General features: G+C 54.6%; 4 protein-coding genes across 4 annotated transcripts; 2 read left to right on the top strand and 2 right to left on the bottom strand.

The window, feature by feature from the left end:
* Positions 1-343: 343 nt before the first annotated feature.
* N656DRAFT_715066 (uncharacterized protein) lies at positions 344-2,865 on the top strand (the record flags this gene model as incomplete). The annotated part of the gene is made up of 4 exons (XM_064812024.1): positions 344-619; positions 676-2,335; positions 2,459-2,691; positions 2,734-2,865. The coding sequence occupies 4 exons, from the start codon at positions 344-346 to the stop codon at positions 2,863-2,865; spliced, it is 2,301 nt and encodes a 766-aa protein (XP_064667446.1).
* Positions 2,866-2,977: 112 nt separating this feature from the next.
* Positions 2,978-6,481, bottom strand: N656DRAFT_782304 (P-loop containing nucleoside triphosphate hydrolase protein). Its single transcript, XM_064815737.1, has 6 exons — positions 6,326-6,481; positions 6,130-6,161; positions 5,819-6,067; positions 5,313-5,764; positions 3,475-5,256; positions 2,978-3,415 (listed from the first exon to the last, which is right to left on the bottom strand). Exons 1-6 carry the CDS (start codon positions 6,331-6,333, stop codon positions 3,398-3,400), a joined length of 2,541 nt encoding a protein of 846 aa, XP_064667445.1. The 5' UTR covers positions 6,334-6,481; the 3' UTR covers positions 2,978-3,397.
* Positions 6,482-7,254: 773 nt separating this feature from the next.
* N656DRAFT_782302 (DUF300-domain-containing protein) lies at positions 7,255-9,741 on the bottom strand. The gene is made up of 6 exons (XM_064815736.1): positions 9,562-9,741; positions 9,465-9,482; positions 9,356-9,409; positions 9,213-9,300; positions 8,162-9,163; positions 7,255-8,107 (listed from the first exon to the last, which is right to left on the bottom strand). The coding sequence occupies exons 1-6, from the start codon at positions 9,648-9,650 to the stop codon at positions 7,574-7,576; spliced, it is 1,785 nt and encodes a 594-aa protein (XP_064667444.1). The 5' UTR covers positions 9,651-9,741; the 3' UTR covers positions 7,255-7,573.
* A 366-nt stretch (positions 9,742-10,107) lies between these two features.
* N656DRAFT_847318 (uncharacterized protein) lies at positions 10,108-20,560 on the top strand. The gene is made up of 3 exons (XM_064819264.1): positions 10,108-10,405; positions 10,481-10,516; positions 10,572-20,560. The coding sequence occupies exons 1-3, from the start codon at positions 10,362-10,364 to the stop codon at positions 20,263-20,265; spliced, it is 9,774 nt and encodes a 3,257-aa protein (XP_064667443.1). The 5' UTR covers positions 10,108-10,361; the 3' UTR covers positions 20,266-20,560.
* Positions 20,561-20,610: the final 50 nt, after the last annotated feature.

The following is a 20,610-nucleotide window of genomic DNA, read 5'->3' as shown; positions in this document are numbered from 1 at the left end:
TCGTTCTTTTAACCATCACCGACTCATTTTGGGGCTTGTGGATGCCGTAGATATTGCGTCTTTTGTCCCACGGTCTGCCGTCTTCTTTCCAGCAAACCGGAGCAGCAGCCAAGCGGGAAACAAAGACCCGTCAGTGCAAGCTGGGGCCGCCCAGCGCTTTCCGAATGACATAAGGTGACTAGGTGGCTACATCTAGTTGCTCGGCTCATCTGACGTCGCTTTTCCCGCTCTATCACCGCTCGCTCTCTCAGTCCCACCGTGTCGAACGATATTGAACGAGCCCCAGTTGTAGCAGCCTGACCCTCTTGGCTGCTGCGGCCAGCGGGTAGCCGAAAGCATCACAATGCCCATGTTCCGTGAAGACGATCCGGGGCAGAACGATACCACCCCGGAGCACCCTGAGCATGTCCCGATGCCGTCTCTGCAAGCCATGGATCCATGGTTGACGCGACGGCTCTCGGAGGAGAGCATCCGGACTGAGCTGTGTGAAGGTCCCGTCCCAGACGACTCTCCAAAGCCAACCACACCCCAGCCCAACGTCTGCCATGTGTCTGACCGGACTGAGCTCATCGAGCGTATCAAGAGAGGCGAGAGTCCTACGTGGGTTCCCAACCGCCATGTATGTCCTGAATGTCCAAAAGGTTCGTATTTGTCGTTTCACTGACCGCCTCGTAGCTGGAGTCACTACTTCACGAGGATAAGGCATCTTCTCCGCCCAGCACACCACAGCCGCCAAGTCTAGCCTCACCGGGTCTGCTGCCCCCCGCCACAATAACTCCTGATAAGCAGGAACGGGGCTACGCCGAGTTAGCCATTGACGAAGCCTTTCAAGAGGGGCTAACTATAGAGCGCCCGAGATCTGCGCTCCATAAAGGCAATTTTACACCAGAAGAGTCATCTTCGGGGCACCGGCCCCTCCAGGACGCCATTCGCCCCGGAGTCGAAACCCGAAAACTGTCCAGTGACGCTATCTGGATAGCTACTCCGCCCCAGAGAATCCGGACGTCCTTCACCTTTGAGACCCTCGCAAGTAATTACAGGAAGGAAGCATTTACATCGCCCGGCCCTTCATCACTAAGCTCGTCGCTTTCGTCAAGCTTTATTTACAAGCCTCCTACGAGCCCCCTGGTTCAGTCTGAGAGCAACGACGAGATTGACTTGACGTTACCTCTGAACCGCTTCAATTTCGATGCAGCCAGTCCCCGCAGCTCTAGGCGCCATACCGTTAACTTCACCCAAGCCCCTTTCCTTAGTACCGCCGCTCATAGGCACACTGCCCTCCGCCGGGAGAACGCGCATCCTTACCAAGCTCACCAACCTCGGCGTTCGCTGAACTCCACTCCTACCTTTTCGGCCGTCGGCTCGACACCCCCGACTCCGGCTTTCTTGAGGCCGAGGCGGCCATCGTTTAGCTCGGATGTATCGCCTTTGCAGCACGCGTCCATGGTAGGCTCGTACGAGGAGAGCATTCTTAGAGGCCGTATGTCCACAACACCCTCCAAGCCGCTGGAGTTCCTGGCGCAGATTGGAGTTTTGGGCCTTGGAAATTGTAAGGCGAGTTTGCGATGCCCAGCCCATGTGACGCTGCCTTTCTCGGCTGTTTTCTACAGCTATGCTAGCACCTCCTACGGGAGGAGCAAGATTGAAGACGGACCAAGTCCCTATGTGGGCCAAATCGACCTGGAGAATGGGCTACCCAATCCCGATGAGGGACAGCGAGCAAGAAGAAAGCTACAGTCAAGATACCAAGATCACAAGAGATTAACAGACGAAGAAGCCTCAGTTCAAGGCCATTCCGCAGATCTGTCAGAAGAGGATGCGATTGGGAAACCCTCCAGGCCCAAGAGACGCTCCAGATCACCAAAGGCCCCCCTTGGCGGCCGCTACCGCATCCCTGAGAAGGGACAGCTCCAAATCATCATCAAGAACCAAAACAAAACAGCCGTCAAGCTCTTCCTTGTTCCATATGACCTTTCAGGCATGGAGCCCGGCACGAAGACATTCATTCGCCAGCGCAGCTACTCGGCCGGGCCTGTCATGGAACCGGACGTCCCCCCTAAGACCAGCGACAACGGTCCGGGGGCCGCTGACCGGCCCACCCTGCGCTACCTGATCCACTTACACATATGCTGCCCTTCCAAGGGCCGGTACTACCTGTACAAGTCCATCCGGGTAGTTTTTGCCAACCGGGTGCCCGACGGCAAGGAGCGGCTCCGCAACGAGATTACTTACCCGGATCCGCGGTTCAGCCCATACAAACCGACACGGGTGATGCACCCACCCCTGACGGGGATCGCGAGCCATGCCACGACCTCCTCCATGAACATCGGCAGCAGTAGCCACGCGCCATTCTCGGACAACCCGTTCCTCATACCCTCCAGCAGCAACACATTTGTGTCCTCCAATCAGCAACAACGAACTGGAATCCCCACAGGCATGACGGGTTTCGCCCCCGCAGTACCCGACTTCTCCGACAGAGATTCAATATTAGGGCACATGGCGATAATGCCAGGGCTGGAAATGACCGGGCCAGCAATCTCCTCCACCATCTTCACCATCTCCAATAACAACGATAACGACAACACTGACGAAAAACTTGGAGGCCTGAGCAACAACTACTACGACAAACTCAGCAGAGGGGACGTGGGCTACGGCGGCAACGCCTTCCTTGCTGCCACCGCTACTACCGCGGTTTGCGGCGGAGGCGACGGCACGCCGGGCGGAGCAACAGAGGGGCTTTTGTCACAGCGCCTACGCTCCCTGGGCGTGCAGCAGCAGCAGCAGCAACAACAACAACAAGCGTCCATGACGAGCATGATCGACGGAGCCGAAGGCCGCGAAGACAGGGGCGGAGACGGGGGTTGAGGGGTCAGTATGTCCTGACGTGATGTGGCCGGTCGCCTCGCTTAGTGTTATGTTGGTACTCGTAGTTCGATATGCTATGATGTGTTGTAGTAGTATTTGGGTTGGAATTGTGAATGGGAGGGTATTCGAATGTTTTGATCTGGCGCCCAAAGGACTACAACTGTATCTATACTACCAGATACCTATGAAACTCAACGGACGGATAACGGAACTGCAATGGGCCAAAACATAATAACCAACTGACTTCAATAAAACGTATCAATCTCATGCGCATTTGGTCAGAGTGCGAAAAAAAATCATTTCTACGTTACTACAAACAGGCGAGACCGTAACGTGGCGAGAAAGATTTTGGTGCCAACTCTAGGATTGGGCTCTTCTTTTGTTTTCTCAGCACCACCACCTCTCTTGTTTTCCCCTCCTTTCCATGCTCCGGGACTCCGTTATGCCCCGGCGGATACCCTCGGCATACCGACACTCATTGAGGCCGAGGGATTATGAAAGAAGGAATTGGACGCCAATCGGCAGGCGTAGCTTATAGCTTGTCGTAGTACTAGGCAGGCTGGTTAGCAACATATTCCCCATGTGGCAGAAGCCGAGCGAATTACTTACGTTGTCGACACCCGGAATCTCCACCTTGAGACCCTTGCGCTTGCGCATGTCCTGAACAATCTGCGCAGCCTTGCTGACACCATCCAGAGGGAAACCCATCGAAGCGGGCAGAGCCTCCCAGTGGTCGAACACCATCTGGGGGAAAGCCTGGCCACCCGTGTTGGCACGGAGATCGCCGTTAAAGCCGAATGATTCGGCGACGGGGAGATAGGCCTTGATGTTGAACAGAGGAGTACCAGGGCGTTGGTCCTCACCGAAGACTTGGCCTCTCCTGCGGGTAAGAGTGCTGTAGACACCACCCATGGCAGACTCAGGCACCTGGATTTCGACCAAGAACATGGGCTCAAGGAGAGTAGGCTTAGCCAGAAGAGTTGAAGCATACAGCACACGACGAGCAGTGGGAATAATTTGACCGCCACCACGGTGGATAGCATCGGCGTGCAAGGTGACATCGAGGATGTTGAAGCGGATGCTGCGCATGGGCTCCTCACCAAGGGGACCCTCACGGGTGGCCCACTGGAAACCGGACACGACCGAGTCCTTGATTTCGTGGAGGTACTGGACGGCCTTGGTCTGATCCACGAGTAAGTTGGCACCGGTGGTGTCGGGACCGAAAGCCCAGATCTTGCGGGCATCGGTGACATCCCAGCCGAAGTCGTCGGCGAGGACACGAGCGCGGGCCTTGAAATCATCACGAGGCGAGATCTTGCCGGCCTCAATCTCCTTGCAAAGCTCCTCATCCATAGGCTCGGCGACCATGTAGAGACGGTTGTGCTTGTTGGGAGACTTGGAGAGGGCGGTCATGCTGGACTTCTCGGTGACTGTCTCGCGGTACTGGACGACGGGGTCCGAGATAATCAGAGGAACACCGGCGTGATCCTCCTCAAGATCCTTCAAGCAGATCTCGAGATGGAGCTCACCAGCACCGGCGACAATGTGCTCACCAGACTCCGAGGAGAGGGTCAGGACGCAAGGATCAGACTTGGACAGGCGCTTGAGACCTTCGACAAGCTTGGGAAGATCCTGGGCGTTCTTGACCTGGACGGACCGCTGCACGACGGGCGAGACCGAGAACTTCATGACCTTGAGGTTGTGGGCGGTCTCGCTAGTGGTGAGGGTACCCGACTTGAGCAAGAACTGGTCAATGCCGACCAGACCGACAATGTTACCGGCAGGCATGTCGTCGATGGGCTCGACCTTGCCACCCATCATGAGGACAGTACGCTGAATTGCCTTGATGAACAGATCCTCCTTCTTGCCTGGAGTGTAGTTGGGGCCCTGGATGCGGACCTTGAGACCAGAGCGGACGGTACCAGAGAAGACACGGCCGAAGGCGTAGAAGCGACCCTTATCCGATGTGGGCACCATCTTGGAGACGTAAAGCATGAGCGGGCCCTTGGGGTTGCAGTCGCGGATGCTGATGGCAGCCTCGTCGTCCGGAGGACCCTCATAGAGAGTCTCGGCACGGTACTTCTGAGCAGTGACGGGCGACGGGAGGTGGAGGATCATCATCTCCAGCAGGCAGTCGGCAGCCGGGAGGAAGGTCCGCATAATAGCCTTGAGGAGCTGCTTGCCCTCCTTCTCACGGTCCTCGGAAGGAAGCTTGAGGTTGAGCTTGTCGAGAAGGGTAGCGATCTCGTCTTTCTTGAAATTCATGACCGCAGAGAAAATCTTGAAAATGGGATCCAGAATGAACTGGCAGAAAGCACGCTCAAGTTGCTTGCCCTCGTGTGTGCTGTTCTTGGTCCACTTCTTGGTCGCGGGATTGAAGTAGTTGTCGCCCTGCGTCTGGTCAGCTACGAAAGACGGACTGCTAGTCCAAAGACAATGCGACTCACCCAGAGACGCTCCATCATCTTGTTCCGGTCAACGCCAAACTTCTTGGCGTACCGCTGGGCGAACTGGCGGATGGTGAAAGCCCAGCCGTGGAGACCGGAACCGAAGGCGACAGTGCCCTTCTCGGGGAATACCTGGACATCACCGAGCGACTTGTCGAGGTAGGTTGAGATAATGACGTTGACCGACTCGATGGTACGGGAGAAGGACTGGTACAGATCCTCCTTGGAGACCTGAAGTTCGAGGAGCGCACGGTCGACCTTGTTGATGATGACAACCGGCTTGATGCGCTCACCAAGAGCCTGCCGAAGCACAGTCTCGGTCTGGACGCACACACCTTCAACAGTATCGACGACGACGAGAGCACCGTCGGTGACACGGAGAGCAGCAGTGACCTCGGATGAGAAGTCAACGTGGCCGGGGGAGTCGATCAGGTTAATAAGGAAGTCCTTGCCTGCTCTTAGGTTAGCTCTCCGGCGGCCGACCAGGTTGAAAGGAGTTCAATGACCTTCTGTCTTCTGGCCCACAATGTCCTTGATATCCTCCTCATCGGGCAGGGAGCCGTAGAGGGAAATGGCCGTGGACTTGATGGTGATGCCACGTTCTTGTTCGTCTGCTCGAGTATCTGTCGCACGAGCTTCTCCCGCCTTACCGGACGAGATGATACCGGCCTTGGCCAGGAGGGAGTCGGTCAGGGTGGACTTGCCGTGATCGACGTGCGCAATGACGGACATGTTGCGCACGTTCGTGGGCTTGTCTGCAAACGAGTAAGATTTTCGCCCTGCTGGAACAAAGATGTGCCATTCTGGTCTGACTTACCCATCAAGGCCCGAATCTCCTCGATCGTGAAGCTGTAAGGAAACCATCGTCAACACCATATTTCCAGCCATCGGATGACCACATTCCTTATCTCCGGGCGGGGTAGAAAATCATGTCTTCATACGGAGACGACGACAGATTTAAGGGCTCTTCCAGGGGGGCAAGAGCGTGACGGGGAGCTCAGGAGTCGACTTACTTGACCATTTTGGCGGTATTGACAACGACCTGCTGAAATGGGGTTTGTGGTTTGGTGGATGGATGTTGGGTAGAGAATCTTTAGTAGCAGAGATTTTTTTTCCCCTTCCCAATGCTAAGTTAGACTTGGGTGAACCCCAGAGGTGAGGGACAGGCTTGGCTCCTGCAAGTCCTACTCGGTGGATCAGCTATCAGCCCCAGACCGACAGCTCGAGAATAAGAAGCAGCTGGTGAGAAAAAGAAGGCGGCAAAGAGACAGTGGAATTTGAGATGCCAGCAGCTCCGTCGCCTTTATTACGGGGAGGGAGGAAAAGTGAACGGTCGCGGGAACTTGAAGGGGAGGAAGGAGGGGTAAGAATGGTGGGGCAATCGATATCGCTTTACTGCCCCTCGATTGGCTCTCGGGCCCTGGCACTTGTGCGTCGGCTGATGCAACCGACACGGGCGAGGGTCAAGCCCTGCTTTTGCCCCTCCTCAATCAACCCCGCGACGACGAAATTTTTGAAGCGGTCGAGGTGCGAGTACTGTACCGCACTACCACGCTGTAGCATGGACTGGTAGAACGGCTGGGTACATACCTGGTAAGAACTGTTTGCTGTTCGTGCCTTGCAAGGTCGGATAGGCAAAGGGTAGAAAGCGTTAACGGAAATAGTAGCAGCAATCTCGAGGGCTCTCAAGCTGTGCTAAGTGCTCAGTGTTGCAGCTCATGCTAGCAGTCGGAGCTTGGACCCGGTCGAGCTGGTTTACTGAAGGATGTTATCTGGCCCGTTCGGCTAGTTTAGGAGTACGGTACATGGGATCCTATGAGCAATTCGGCGTGCCATGACATGACAACCTCACTCGCCATGAATAAGGGACTCACCTCAATGACTACGCAGGGCAATCCGGCCTCGTCATACGGTAGGGCTTAGCCTTCAGGAAACCTCATGAAAGCAGCCTTGTGGCTGAGACATGTGCGCCATGACTCGAGCTAGACAACATATGGACGAAAAACCGTGCGGTACAGACCACCTAGGTATTCTAATGCCCCAGCAACGACACAAGCGCAATATGGATAAGCTCCTGCTTACGGAGTCCATCCCCTGCCATTGACCCTTGGTATCCAAGCCACAACTCCAATGCAATGCTGGATCAATACGCATATGGAAAACAGCCTCCCCGAACTTGAGGCGGGTATCTAAAAGGCAGTCCCGACAACACCGGCACTCAGACAGAAACAGTCGTTACTCGGTACACCAATGGCCTGCGGTTACTTTCCCCAAACATTTCGGAACTCCTCCTCATCATCAAGGCTATACTGCGGATTTCCGCTGCGGCCTGACCCGCTTGCTTCCTCCTCCCCCTGCCGAGATCCTTCCACCTCTATACTTTCATCCTCCGGCGGGGGCGGCATATGTCGACTCTGTTTAGCATTTTCTTCTTGAGGCTTGTGTAAACCGCTCTCCGTGTCTACGTTAAAGTCGTCTTCCGTGATATGCGGGTGTGTCCCGATTGTGGGACCATAGGCAATTTCGAGAGGGTCTTTGCCCATGGCCTGATCTGAATTGGAATCACTGGCATCTGCCCGTGCCTTTTTCTTTCCTTTCCTGTCCCCGACTCCGGCTTGGGGACCTTCCGGTGCGTCCTTCTTTCGCCTCTCGAGAGGGTCATTCGGGTTGAGCGATGGAGCGGAGCTTGATGAAGAGCGCTGATAAAAACTACCAGTCGGCGTGTTTTGGTAGAGGCTGGGGTGAGGCGACATATACCGCGCGCTTGCCGGCTCGGTTGCTGTGATGACGGGATACTAGAAGCACCATTAGACATCAGGTCATGAAAAGGGAGTCGCAAGGTCACTTACATTCCAATCCCCATATTCCAGCTTCCTCGCGCTCTCATACAAAGCCTCTTCAGCAGGATCGAGGACGACCTCTTCAAAACTATTCGTGTGGGGCGATATAGAACCGTTTCTCCTGCTTGGCCCGCCATTGCCGCCCAGGAGAGGAGTCGTCTGGTTTATCTCGTCTGGTCTCGGAACCCAGTATTTTGCTTTCCCTCCTCGTTCATACCGCATTCCTGCCTTGATCCGCGCCAAACGAGACGTCGAGGCTTCATGTGCCATGATTTTATCTCCGGAATCGAAAATGCGATATCCATATTTGTCACCCTTAAAGGTCTCCTTGGAGTCCTGAATGAGGTCGCGTATTCCAAAAGCATCCCTTGCGGCATACCGCACCGGCATCCGAGCCGATGCGATCCTGTTGTCGGCGAAGTCGTGCCATGAAAAGGCATACCAGTGAGCAATGGCAAATGCCGGCATCTCAATGCAGATCAGAAAGTCTTGGATAGCCGCAGCGAGGTTATCGGGAGTATAGCCCTCAACTTGGTCCGGAATGGCGCCTAACCATACCAGAATAGACAAGAAGAATCCCTGCCAATATGAAGCAAAGATAATGAGCTTGACGCAGAGAAACTTGGGCACCGGCCGGAAGGGTTTCAGATCCCCATGCATGCAGACCCAGAACAACCCCAGCGAGTATAGACTGACAGTGACGCTGAGGTTGTAGATGATGCCGCTCCAGAAATAGCCCGACTTGAGCCCGATATAACCTTCTTGATATGTGCCGGTCGCCTTCATGATTATCGCTGCCAGCGCGAGAATAGGCTTCAACCAGGCATACTGCAAGATGCCGCGTTTGATAGCGAGGAACGTGTATGGATCCGAGATGTCGACACGGGGAAGGATATGGTTGAGTGGCCAGAGGTGGTGGACGGGTTCCCGACCGTGCGTCATGATGATGAGGGCTCGTTCACCGCCGAGATAGTTGATCAATAACTGGAAGAAGGTGTAGATTGTGAAAGCCTAACGAGGTCAGATTTGCGTCCCTCTTTGTCCTGCAGATGAGGCGTACCTCGTAGATGTCTCGTATCGGATCGAGAAAGGCGGCTGCTGTCTGGGAGACCATGCTGGTCCATGAAGCAATGGAGTAGATAGGGACCCTAGAAACGACATCTCAGTCCAGTTGACCTCAATCACAGGTGGGCAGACACGCACATCAAAAGAATGCGGACGACGTATCGCTGTAGTAGCGGTTTCCGGTAGTTTTTCCTGCGCGAGTCGTCGTGAGCACGTGAGGTCCGAGTTGGCTTGTGTATCTCCTTACGTCTGCAGCCATATTGATCTGTTCGAGAAAGCGCGTTAGTCTGCTCTCCGATAGAGAGTACGATGGCCGCGTTAGCTCCAGTGAAGAGGTTTCATACACGATGGACAGCAATGTCGCGACGAGGGACGCGACGCCGGCGATGACGGTTGCTGCCGCCTCTAACTTCTGCCCTGTGCCTCCTGTCATTGTCATGGAAGGATAGGCGATCGTCGATATAGGGCTTGTCCGGTTCAAGCCGCTGCCATCAGGGCGCGATGAACATTGGCGTTGGCGTTGACCGTTGGCGTTCGTGTGGGAGAAGCCGATGTCGAAAAGGTGCGGAATGATGACGACGACTTGTTGGAGTCGAGAACCAACTGAGGTGGTGGTGTAATCAGATCGACAGGGATACCTTACCTGACCTCCCTGTCTGCCTGCCTGCCGCTGTGGTCACTGGTCAGGTTACACAGCAGCGCACAGCAGAGCTCTTTGGCGCATGGAGCGCTGTGGATGGCCCCCAAGATGGGAGGATGGGTGCATTCCCCGCTAAACCGTTCCCTGAATGGCCCGAGCCACAGCAGTGGCACCCCACAGCGGTTCCGAATCGGTGCAGCCTTGTCGCTTCCTTAATAAATTCATGGAAGCGCGTCCCTCGCGATCCAGGCTTAAACCGAAAGGAGCACCCGGCAAGGGACACCTCAACGCAGCTGGCAATTGCCCTCGATCCGCTCGGCCACCATGCCATAATCAACTCTGTGGATCTCTAATCCTATATTCGGCCGGCTCTGTCTCCTTCCCCCCGTCTCTCCGTTACGGCATGGAGGGCGCCGTGTCTGGCTGCAGCTCTGGGGTTGAGTAGCGTCGCGGTGGTCTGGTTTAAGACAGAGATCCATAAGAGGTTCACTATATACGCTCACCATGTCGAGCGGTGACATTTTCAGCGGTAGTGCAGGATTTAACGCGTACGCCACTACATTATACATGTCTATCCCAGCTGTATTCCGGTCACCTTGCTGACCTTCAACTACCTACTCCAGGCCGTTCCTCGGTGTACTTATCGCAGCCGGTGCCCTGTCAGTGTTTCCTCCAACAACCTATGTGCTGGATCCGCTGCTGACGGCCAAGTAGATCGGTGTTCTCTCTACTATATTTCAACAGAGTCTTTGCGTCGGTGGTCTCGTGGGGAATAAGGACTTACACCTGGCACCGCTACCGAGTCTACATCGACATCCAGGCCCTCCAAATATCCTTGTTGGCTGGTCGCATCTTCTTCACCGGTCTTCGATATTACGGAAACAATGAGACTATCCTGGTACAGAACGGCCACATTACTTGGGCCTACTGGCTACGCAGAGTTCGAGATGTAAACGTGGGAAAGGGAGAGGGAATTGAAGGGCCGAGTAATGGGGGCAGCGATCTCGCCCCAAAGCTTCCATGCCGCATCAAAGTGTCCCTACTGGGTCTCGAATGGTTCATATATAACCGCAGCCCTGCATACGACTCGATCCTGTCGGGAATTGTTGATCCAGCGGAGGTCAGCAGAGAGACGGATCCGGCAATGAGAGATCCAGGAAGACCGCCCACTCCTCCTCCCCCAGCTCAAGTGCGAATAAGACAGCGACGGCAGCGGCAGCATGGTGCGTCCGACAGCCCGCCATCCGCTCGCTTTCATGCAGTAACCGAGAGATCAGACAATGCCCCAGACGAGCCCGTCAGTGGCTCGGCGGAGAGCCGCCCCGCCACTCTGCTGTCGTCAGCGTCCGAAAACAACGGAGGCCAGGACGGTCACCACCCCGGAGAAGATCCCGAGTTACCGCTCTTTCTACAACTCCTTCCAGTACATTTGGAATGTGAGCGGGCCGCACTGGTGATGGGCAACGAAAACACAAAGGCAGTCTTGATTGTCAAAGCAGACACGTTGTCGGGCGAGATTGATGCCTCTAGAACGGACAGGCCTGATCCGTTCCGCCAGTATTTCCGCTTTGACTTTAAGCACCCGGTGATTGAGATGAGGGAGAACTTGGACTTTAAAGAGGAGCAAGCCGACCGCGCAGCCCGTGACAAGCAGACAGCCCAAGTACCGCTCTCGCCTTCCCGCCGGTCCTTCCTCCACTGGCAAAGACGCAGGTTGCGGGAAGGGCTCAGACGCTTGGTCCCATTCTGGAACAAGTCCGTCGAATCGTTATCTCCCTCCAGCAGGGGGATTGGAACTGGAGCAACTCAGGTTCCTGGATCCGCTGGTCAGTGGCAGGGCCTCTCCCGATACTTGTCAGACGACGTTGAAGACCAGAAGTCTCGGTGGGCGTCTTCAGAGTATGCTGCCGTGCCGACATTGCTAGACAGTCCTGAAGCTTCGCTGACTATATTCTGGGATGTGGCCGGAAAGGTCGGGGATGTATCCAAGTCGGAGAAGACCACTCCGCAGCAGAGTGACAACATCAACGGCGCCGAGCCCCCTGCATGGGCTATCCACTTGGCTCTTAAGGGCGGCTCCATCAATTACGGGCCTTGGGCTGACAGGAATCGGGCTGACCTTCAACGGACATTTGTACCAAACCTCTGCAAGGATGCAGTTCCCGCGCACCGTCTTCCCCCAGGAGCGTATCGGGTGCCGACTCAGTTCAATCTCTACGTCGAGCTTCAAGACACTACCAACATACGCATCCCCGTCAGAGAGGAATCGAAGAACTGGAGATGGAAAGGGAAAGAGCCCCTTCAAAACAAAATACCTGCTAGTGATGCTCGCAAATCGCGCAATCCATCTAAGAAATCAGACCAGCCGTCTCATGTGCACCAGCGTCCCTACGGGTGGCTCGATATCAGGGTCGCTGCGAATTCGACCGTGTCGTATTCCATGGACATCACGGCCGGCGCTTCGGGATACAACAATACACTTCATCTGGACCTGCCAACTACGGAGATATCGAGCAGTATCAATCATGAGCTGCTGTGGAAGTCCGGGCGGCAACACATCTCGTGTGATCTTTCAACGCCGTTACGCTGGAACGCCCTTCGGCAATGGCATTTTAACATCACTAGTGATGACCTGGAGCTCTACCTTCTGCGAGACCATGTCTTTCTCCTAATAGACCTAGTAGACGACTGGTCAGCCGGACCACCTGCTGACTACTTGGTCTTCACCCCTTTCAGATATCACCTTAATCTTCAGCTTCAGAACAGCCGGCTCTTTTTCAATCTCAATGATGCGAACATCGTGAACAACCCGGCCGACCATGAAGACAATGTGTACCTCGTCATTTCGAGCCCGCTGCTACTGGTTAATACATGTATACCGATCGACAATTACAGACCCCGAAGAAACGCCATTCCATTTGACATCCGCGCAGACACCGCGTCGGTCGACCTTCATGTGCCACCGTGGAACACGCAAGCGGCCTTTCTCACTTCCAAGGAGGTCGGGCGACTGGAAAACTTGGGCGTCGACGGTACATATCATTACAATGCGACTACGTCGTCATCGAACACCGACACCCTAGTCCTCAACGTCACCGGACAATCACCAGTTGCACATCTTCATGGCTTCGCCATACGCTATTTTCTCAAGCTCAAAGACAATTACTTTGGCGATGACATTCATTTCAAAACTCTCGAGGAGTATCAAGATGCACTGCGCTTGAAAGAGAGCGATCCTACTGCTGAGCTTGCAAACAAGCCGCCACCTAAGAAATCGAACGATTTAGATGTGATTCTCAGCATCAGGACCGACGATCCGAGAGTCCTACTTCCCGGTAACCTCTATTCCTCCCAGCGTCACATACAAATTGACACCGCGAGCCTGTCGCTCGATTTGCGTTTCACCAATTATTATATGGATATGGACCTAGTTGTGGCCCCCCTAACCCTCTCCCTGGGCAGCACCGACTCGGGATCGGAAACACCGATGAGCTCAACGTCAAGCACGCAGATTTTTTTGGATGGTCTCAACATCCACGGACATAGACTGTTCGGTCTCCCCCCAACGGAGCCAACCTACATGTGCAACTGGGACATCTCGGTGGGAACACTCACTGGCGAGTGCGCTACAGACTTCTTTCTAACCCTCACAAATGCAGTGAAGGCGTTTGTCTTCACCTTCGATGACGACGAAAATGCGCTAATTCCTCTCTCGTCGATCGTGGTGCACGATGTCACCTTCCTTCGAGTTTTGCTGCGTTCGGTCCGCCTTTGGTTGCATGTTGAGGACGCAGCGTTCCTTCTCTCGACGGGGACAATCGATATCAGCTACAACGACTGGGCAAGGTCGCATTACTCTAAGAGAGCAGACGTCAAAGTCCCGGACATCAAGCTGTACTGTGTAAACGCCGAGTCGGCCACAAGGCACAGAGCTCGTGCCCATTTTCCGGTTGAGTCGGACGCTCTTGTAGCGACAAGTGTACACTTGGCAATTGTCATGAGGAAGGCCGATTTCTCCAAACACAGGAAATTGCAACAAGAGCTTATTCAACAGCACGACCTACGCACACACAGAACGCCTTTCCTCCTTCTCCCCGAGATTGTTGAAGATATTACTGGTCCGGTGGATCCCCCTGCGCAAAGTGTTCCCCCGGTCCCTATGCCGGCCAAACCGGAGGAGCACGGAGATGACGGCGTATCTTTGAACTCCAAAGGCACCCCAAGGCGGCGTCAAACCCTACAGCACAAATCTTCCTTCTTGTCCCTGGCCAGCTCTGGCCAGAGCAGTGTGCTTAAACCCTTCGCCTTCGATCGGTCAAGCGGAAAAGAGAAAATTGCTCATCGTCCACATCGCCACTCCCCAGTAAATTCCCGAAACGGGGACAAAGAGAGCTTGTTTCCGCAAACGCGGGAGCTCTCTCCATCGACCCGCCATTCTGCTTTCTACAGCATGCCTGGCGACCACGAGGATCTTGCCCACAATACGGTTGCTTTCTCTAGTCAGTATTTTGCACCATATTTTCCCCTCGAAAATGTGAGACCAAGTCATCAGGATGCGATGATGCAAAGTATCGAGCAGGATGGAGAGGGCTTAGCCGATGTGAAACATGCCAGCTTCGACTTGGAAGACGTTGACCCCAGTCTTCTGAGCGAGGATTGTGCGTACTCAAGCGTCCTGATTGAGCTCCCGACAGGTCTCACAACATTCTGTAACCCTTCCTCGTTGAAATATGTCGCAGCTCTGCTTGGCGCCCTGCAGTCCACCGACCCCGAGAACGTCTTAGATTCGCTCCAAATCAGCGCTATGACTGAAATCTTTGATATGCAGAAGGACCAGCAGATGAAGGGCCGTATCAACGACTTGCTCATCAAACTCCCGCTGGTCGGTCTTCGCCTGGTCAACTCATCGGATCCGGATTCCTTGGATCAGCGGTCAGACGAACAAGATCAGTATGACGTGACGCTGAGCAGGCTTGCCTTTGCTTCCCGCACCCGGACCACTTGGCAAGACGCCTTCGAACCGAAGTCCAAGCAAGTCCGCCATTCATTACACGTGAAGCTTGACTCAATAGAAGTAGCAGTGGCGGAGAGGTTCCGCGATATTGGCAATTATCAAGCAGCTGCTCTAGGTCGCATTGAGAATGTGATCGCTTCAATGGGGACGAACGACATCACATACCTAGATGTCGAAATCGGCAGCATTCAGGGCAGCACATCCTCTGACAAAGTGGACTACCTGGCGGCCCTGGTTCAGCGTGCAAGTGGCTTAGGATCTGATATCGGCATAATCTTCTCTGAGGTGTCATCACAAGAGAAGATTTCTGTCCGAAACTTAGTACACCGTCTCGGCACGGCTTTTCATGACACCCCAGATCCATCGTTCATGATACGTCCCTCCTCGGTACTTCGCTCTGCTCCTCAACACTTGCGAACATTCGACTCGTGGAAGTTGATCATGCGTCTCCGCCAAATATGGACGATTCTGGCATCAAATGGAGAGCAAGCCAAGCTTGACTGTCTCAGCCAATCTCCAATTTCTCCGGCGGATGCGAGAAAAGAAGTCATCTCGGCCTTCGAAAAATGGCGAAGCTGGGATTTAGAGAATCTCGAGGAAAATGTATTTCTGAATATGGTTTTCAGGCCGGCGGAGGGCCTCCCAACAAACCCGACGCCTCGGGATAAAGCGACCCACGCGGTTGTTAGGATTAAGCAGCTTCAGCTCGCGCTCAACCCGGGACCCAAGCAAAATGCTGTCACTCTCGTGGATCTCACTGCAAGGTTACAGAGTGTGCACAACGGACCAACTACTCAGGGCGAAATTCCATCAAGGACTGCCAGTCCCTCGATAATCCTGAATATATGCTGTGGCGATGCTGTCATCAGTCTGAATTGGGAGCTCTGCGAACTGGCAAGCAATATTCTGAAGTTGGTGAAACGGATGCAATCCCAGATGCCTGCTCAATCGTTGATTGAGTCAAATCAAGCAACACCCTCGACGGCCTCAGAACCCACACAAGGGCGCACAATTCACTTTGTGTTTTCACTTGAGCGTGGCTCCTTTATTTTGGAAGCCGTCAACCTTCATTTGACCTCCTCGAGCCATGGAGCAAAAGTGTCGTTGCTCACGAGGAAACTGGCGGATGATTCAATGGATACAAGCTTGATTCTCAGCTGCGATTCAGTGAGCTCCAGCCTTCGCAGTCATCAACAGAAGCTCGCAAAGCTCGTCTTAGAGAAGCCAAGTGTCTTCATTTCCCACGAGCTACAGGCCACACAGAACACTAACTCCCATACCATCAAGGCAACTGCCAGTAGCCAGTATCTTGGTTTGATTGTCAAGCAGGATTCCATCAGCTTGGCTGAAGTACTTGATCTCGTAGTCCGCGACGAATTTGCCCAGCTCTACAAGCTGAAAGCACAGCTCCCCTCTTCAGCGCGGCCGACATCCTCGCCTCAAAGGATCGCCGATCGCTTATCGGCATTCAGGGTGAACGTTGCCTTGTTTATGGATCGGTACACCATCAGTTTGCCGCTGCTGCGCTCTCTGACCTACACAATCCACGGCACTGTTTCCAGGGCTGCAATGGCTGCTAACTTTGGTCGGGAAATCATTTTCGACTTTGATATCAAAGAGAACTCCCACGACATACAAGTCAAGGTCAACAACGTTGCTCGGAGTATTTCTCTGCTCCAGATTCCGCCAACCAACGGCCGGATCAGGAGTCATATGGAGCCAGGAGAGCATTCCATCAGCGTTTTTGCATCTGTTGAATTGGTGCAACTAGATGCCTCTGCCGTGTACAGCCTTCTCTCAGCTTTGAACCGGCCGGAGATTTCAAACGCCGTCAACGAACTGCAGCAGCAAGCTAGAATGATCCAGGACAACGTGAAAGAGGTGACCGGAGAGACGCCCGAGTTGTCCATGGTGGTGACGGAGAAGCCCTCGACCGTTTTGACCTATAATACTCACCTGACTTTTGCTGGTCTCGAGGTCTTTGGGAACAGTCCCTTGAAGTCTGAGACATCGCCCTTGGCGCACATCTCATTTGCGCTCGGCAGTGTTCATCTGGGGCTCTCTAACCGAGTTGAACAGCATGGGCCGACCCTGGCATACCCGGAATTCAACATCAACCTCCGCCGTGTTGCTTTTGAGATACAGAAAGGCAATATCGGGGCCATGAACTCGTGCGGAAACGTCGCATTTGGAGCGCTAGTAACTGCCTCGTCAAGACCTGGAGACCACGACAAAGAGAAGCGATGTTTCCATGTTAGAAGCGATGCCTTTGAGGTCGACCTTTCTCCGGATACTGTATCCACAGTCGTGGACGTCCTAGGCTACATGGGCGACAAGATCAAGGATCTAGACACCTCCCGAGAGCTCGAGTATATCCGGAAGCTCAGGCAATCCAGGCCTCGGATTGCTATCAGTGATGCCGATGCACAACAAGTGGAAACCGACCTTATCGATGCCTTCCTGTCATCTTTGACCTATACATTTGAGGTCTGCAACATTCAATTCGCCTGGCTGGTCAATAAACCAGGCGAAGATTCGCCCACGGGGAAAGAGGATCTCGTTGTCTCTCTTCACAGAATTGAGCTCAGTACCCGGACGAAAAATTCAGCCAGGCTCACCATCGAAGACTTGCAGGTTCAGATGGTATCCCCAGCGCATGGCATGAAGTCCCGCTCTCCAAACTCTGCGCTACTACCCGAGGTCATGTTTAATGTCGCTTACTTATCTACACCCGGTGCACGTCGACTCGCGTTCCAGGCAGTCGGAAAGCCACTTGATGTGCGCCTTACTTCAGGTTTCATAATTCCAGCTGCGCACCTGAACGACTCCATCAGCCTGTCGCTCAGGAATATCCGGCAAGCCTCGCAGAATTGGAACCCGGTTATTTCCAGCACGCAGCCGGTAACCCTTGAACAACCACGAGTAGCACCGCGGAAAAACATCCTTGGAGGGAAGAGACTAGAGTCCCTGCTCATCGATGCCGATTTTGCAGGGGCAGTGGTGCACCTGACGAGCAGAAAGCCAAGCGATGACTCTGCCCGGCTCGCCGGAAGGGCGGGGACGTCTGGAAACCAGGGGCAGCTTGGCCTGGACGAGAAAACAACCAACACAGCGCTGCGGTCGCCTGGCTTGGCCTTAAAACTGGAATTCCGAGACAATGGCAAGGATGATTCGTCTCTCCATGCCGAAGTCAAGATTGATGCATCCAACAACATACTGTATCCTTCTGTTGTTCCCCTGATTGTGGATATCAGCAACAGCGTCAAGGAAGTGGTGAGCAGCCATGATACCCGTCACGACAAACCACATAAACAGACTAGAGAGGTTGCTGCCAAACCCAAGCTCCCAGAGGAGGACAGCATTCTCACCGCCGATCCGACTACTGTTCTCGGCCATATGAAGCTCAACCTCGGACTGCGCATCTGCAAACAAGAGTTTTCGCTGAGCTGCCAACCTATTGCTCGAGTTGCGGCCACGGCCAGCTTCGAAGATGTCTACTTCACCGTCAATACGGTTCGCTCCGTGGAGCACGGCAACTTCTTTGCCATCTCTGGAGCCTTCACCAACCTCCAGGCCTCAGTCCGGCATGTCTACTCCAGAGATCCGACGGGCAGCTTCAAGATCCCATCAATCGTGCTATCTCTAATGAACAGCAAGCATGTTAGCGGGACCAGCGGTTTGTCAGCCATCCTCAAAGTCAGTCCCATGGTGATGTCTATCAACGCGAAGCAATTACAGGATTTTATGTTGTTTCGGGAGATATGGCTGCCCGGTCGTCCTGCGGGTGTCGCGTCGACAACACCGGCGGCAAAGCTAATGACCGAAACTTCGCAAGGCCATCTTGTGCAGCGTTATCAGCAGGTGGCGGCAACCGCGGCCTTTCCCTGGACAGCCAGCATCTCCATTTCATCGCTCCAAATTGTGGTAGACCTCGGGCAGTCTTTGGGCAAGTCAACATTCTCCATCAACGACTTCTGGGTTTCGTCAAAGAAGACGTCGGATTGGGAGCAAAACCTGTGCCTCGGCTTCAAGATGATTGGAGTCGAGAGCTCCGGGCGGATGAGTGGCTCCGTGGCCCTGCAGGACTTTAAGCTGCGAACCTCGATCGAGTGGCCCGAGCGGGAACAGGCGCTCAACGAGACACCCATAGTGCAAGCTTCGGTTGCGTTCAGCGAGTTCAAGGCCATGGCCGCCTTTGACTATCAAGCATTCCTCGTGGCGGACATCACTTCACTGGACTTTCTCATGTACAACGTTCGGCGCAGCCGAGACGGCAGTGGAGACCGGCTGGTAGCCATATTCGACAGCGAGGCGGTCCAGGTGTTTGGCACGACCACGTCGGCCGCCCAGGGCGTCGCCTTGTACCAGACGTTCCAGCGGCTGGTGCAGGAGCGCAAAGCGAACTTTGAGACATCTCTCAAGGAGATCGAAAAGTACTTGCAGCGGAGATCGGTCCCAGCGACCTCGGGCGTGATGCAGCGCCTCAGCATTCCCAAGCCAGCCCCCGACGATGAGCTCCACAAGGCGCCCATCTCACTCGACACAGACGTGGTGGTGACGCTCAAAGCGCTTAATCTGGGCGTCTTCCCCAGCACCTTCTCAGACCACCAGGTTTTCAAGATGGAGGCGCTCAACGCACAGGCGCGGTTCGCGGCCAGCGTCACGGCAAACGGACGTATTCACAGCATCCTGGGCCTGACGCTCGGGCAGCTGCGTATCGGGCTTGCCGGAGTGCGGACAAGCCCTGGGCATAAGACGCTCAGCGAATTGACGGTTGAGGACGTGGTGCGTAGCGCGACGGGCTCGAGGGGCGGCACCATCCTCAAGGTACCGCAAGTCGAGGCCATGATGCAGACGTGGCAGCGCCCGGGAGGCGAGTCGAAGCGCATCGAGTACATTTTCAAGAGCGCCTTTGAGGGCAAGGTCGAGGTTGGGTGGAACTACAGCCGCATCAGCTACATCCGCGGCATGTGGGCCAACCACTCCAAGACGCTGGCCCAGACGTGGGGCAGAGAGCTCCCCAACGTGACGGCCATCCGGGTGACGGGGGTGCTGCCGGAGACGGGGGTCGTGAGCGCCGCGGGTGACAACAAGGATAAGAAGAAAGCCGAGTCTGACTCTGGCGAGGCGGCGCCGGCGGCCGGCGCGGCGACCAACAAGATCACTGCCGAGGTCAAGGTGCCGCAGTCCAAGTACGAGTATGTGGCGCTCGAGCCGCCCGTGATTGAGACACCGCAGCTCAGAGACATGGGCGAGGCCACGCCGCCGCTCGAGTGGATCGGTCTGAACAGGGACAGGCTGCCGAATCTGACGCATCAGATTGTTATTGTGGCTTTGTTGGAGCTGGCTGGGGAGGTGGAGGATGCGTATTCCAAGATTCTGGGATCGACGTGATTTTTTGTTTCTTGTAGTGTTTAGGTGTGTTTGTATGATGCATGGGAGACGGGAAGCAGGTTATAGTATATTTGTACACGAGCTTTTTCTTGGTGTGTTGAGCTGGAGCGAAGCATACAACGAGGGGAAAGGGGTGTCTCTGGTCTAGAGGTGTACTTGTACATGATTGTTTGGGTTTGAAATCGATGGTTTATTCTTGGGTTTCTTTCTTCCACCTTAGGTGTCTCTCCCTTTACCTGGTGCCAGCACGACAGATTATGAACTTTACTTGACTTTGTCAGGTTGATGCCAGCAGAACTGAATTTGGTAAGGGATGTGATTATAAACTATCATGGAGTACTCGCC

This window comes from Canariomyces notabilis, assembly GCF_033297395.1.
Source record: "Canariomyces notabilis strain CBS 508.74 unplaced genomic scaffold N656scaffold_22, whole genome shotgun sequence".
NCBI classification, from domain to species: domain Eukaryota; kingdom Fungi; phylum Ascomycota; class Sordariomycetes; order Sordariales; family Chaetomiaceae; genus Canariomyces; species Canariomyces notabilis.
This window is presented reverse-complemented; position numbering and strand designations above follow the sequence as displayed.

What these genes read in the sequence shown, in the direction of transcription:
- N656DRAFT_782304 (XM_064815737.1), bottom strand. An exon ending in TGTGGGCCAGAAGACAGAAG is followed by an intron (nt 5,765 to 5,818) that starts GTCATTGAACTC and finishes ACCTAAGAGCAG; the next exon opens with GCAAGGACTTCCTTATTAAC. An exon ending in AGATGATGGAGCGTCTCTGG is followed by an intron (nt 5,257 to 5,312) that starts GTGAGTCGCATT and finishes GACCAGACGCAG; the next exon opens with GGCGACAACTACTTCAATCC.
- N656DRAFT_782302 (XM_064815736.1), bottom strand. Translation starts at nt 9,650, where the DNA reads ATGACAGGAGGCACAGGGCAGAAGTTAGAGGCGGCAGCAACCGTCATC. An exon ending in GTCGTCCGCATTCTTTTGAT is followed by an intron (nt 9,301 to 9,355) that starts GTGCGTGTCTGC and finishes TGTCGTTTCTAG; the next exon opens with GGTCCCTATCTACTCCATTG. An exon ending in CGATACGAGACATCTACGAG is followed by an intron (nt 9,164 to 9,212) that starts GTACGCCTCATC and finishes TGACCTCGTTAG; the next exon opens with GCTTTCACAATCTACACCTT.
- N656DRAFT_847318 (XM_064819264.1), top strand. Translation starts at nt 10,362, where the DNA reads ATGTCGAGCGGTGACATTTTCAGCGGTAGTGCAGGATTTAACGC. An exon ending in GGTAGTGCAGGATTTAACGC is followed by an intron (nt 10,406 to 10,480) that starts GTACGCCACTAC and finishes TACCTACTCCAG; the next exon opens with GCCGTTCCTCGGTGTACTTA. An exon ending in CTTATCGCAGCCGGTGCCCT is followed by an intron (nt 10,517 to 10,571) that starts GTCAGTGTTTCC and finishes ACGGCCAAGTAG; the next exon opens with ATCGGTGTTCTCTCTACTAT.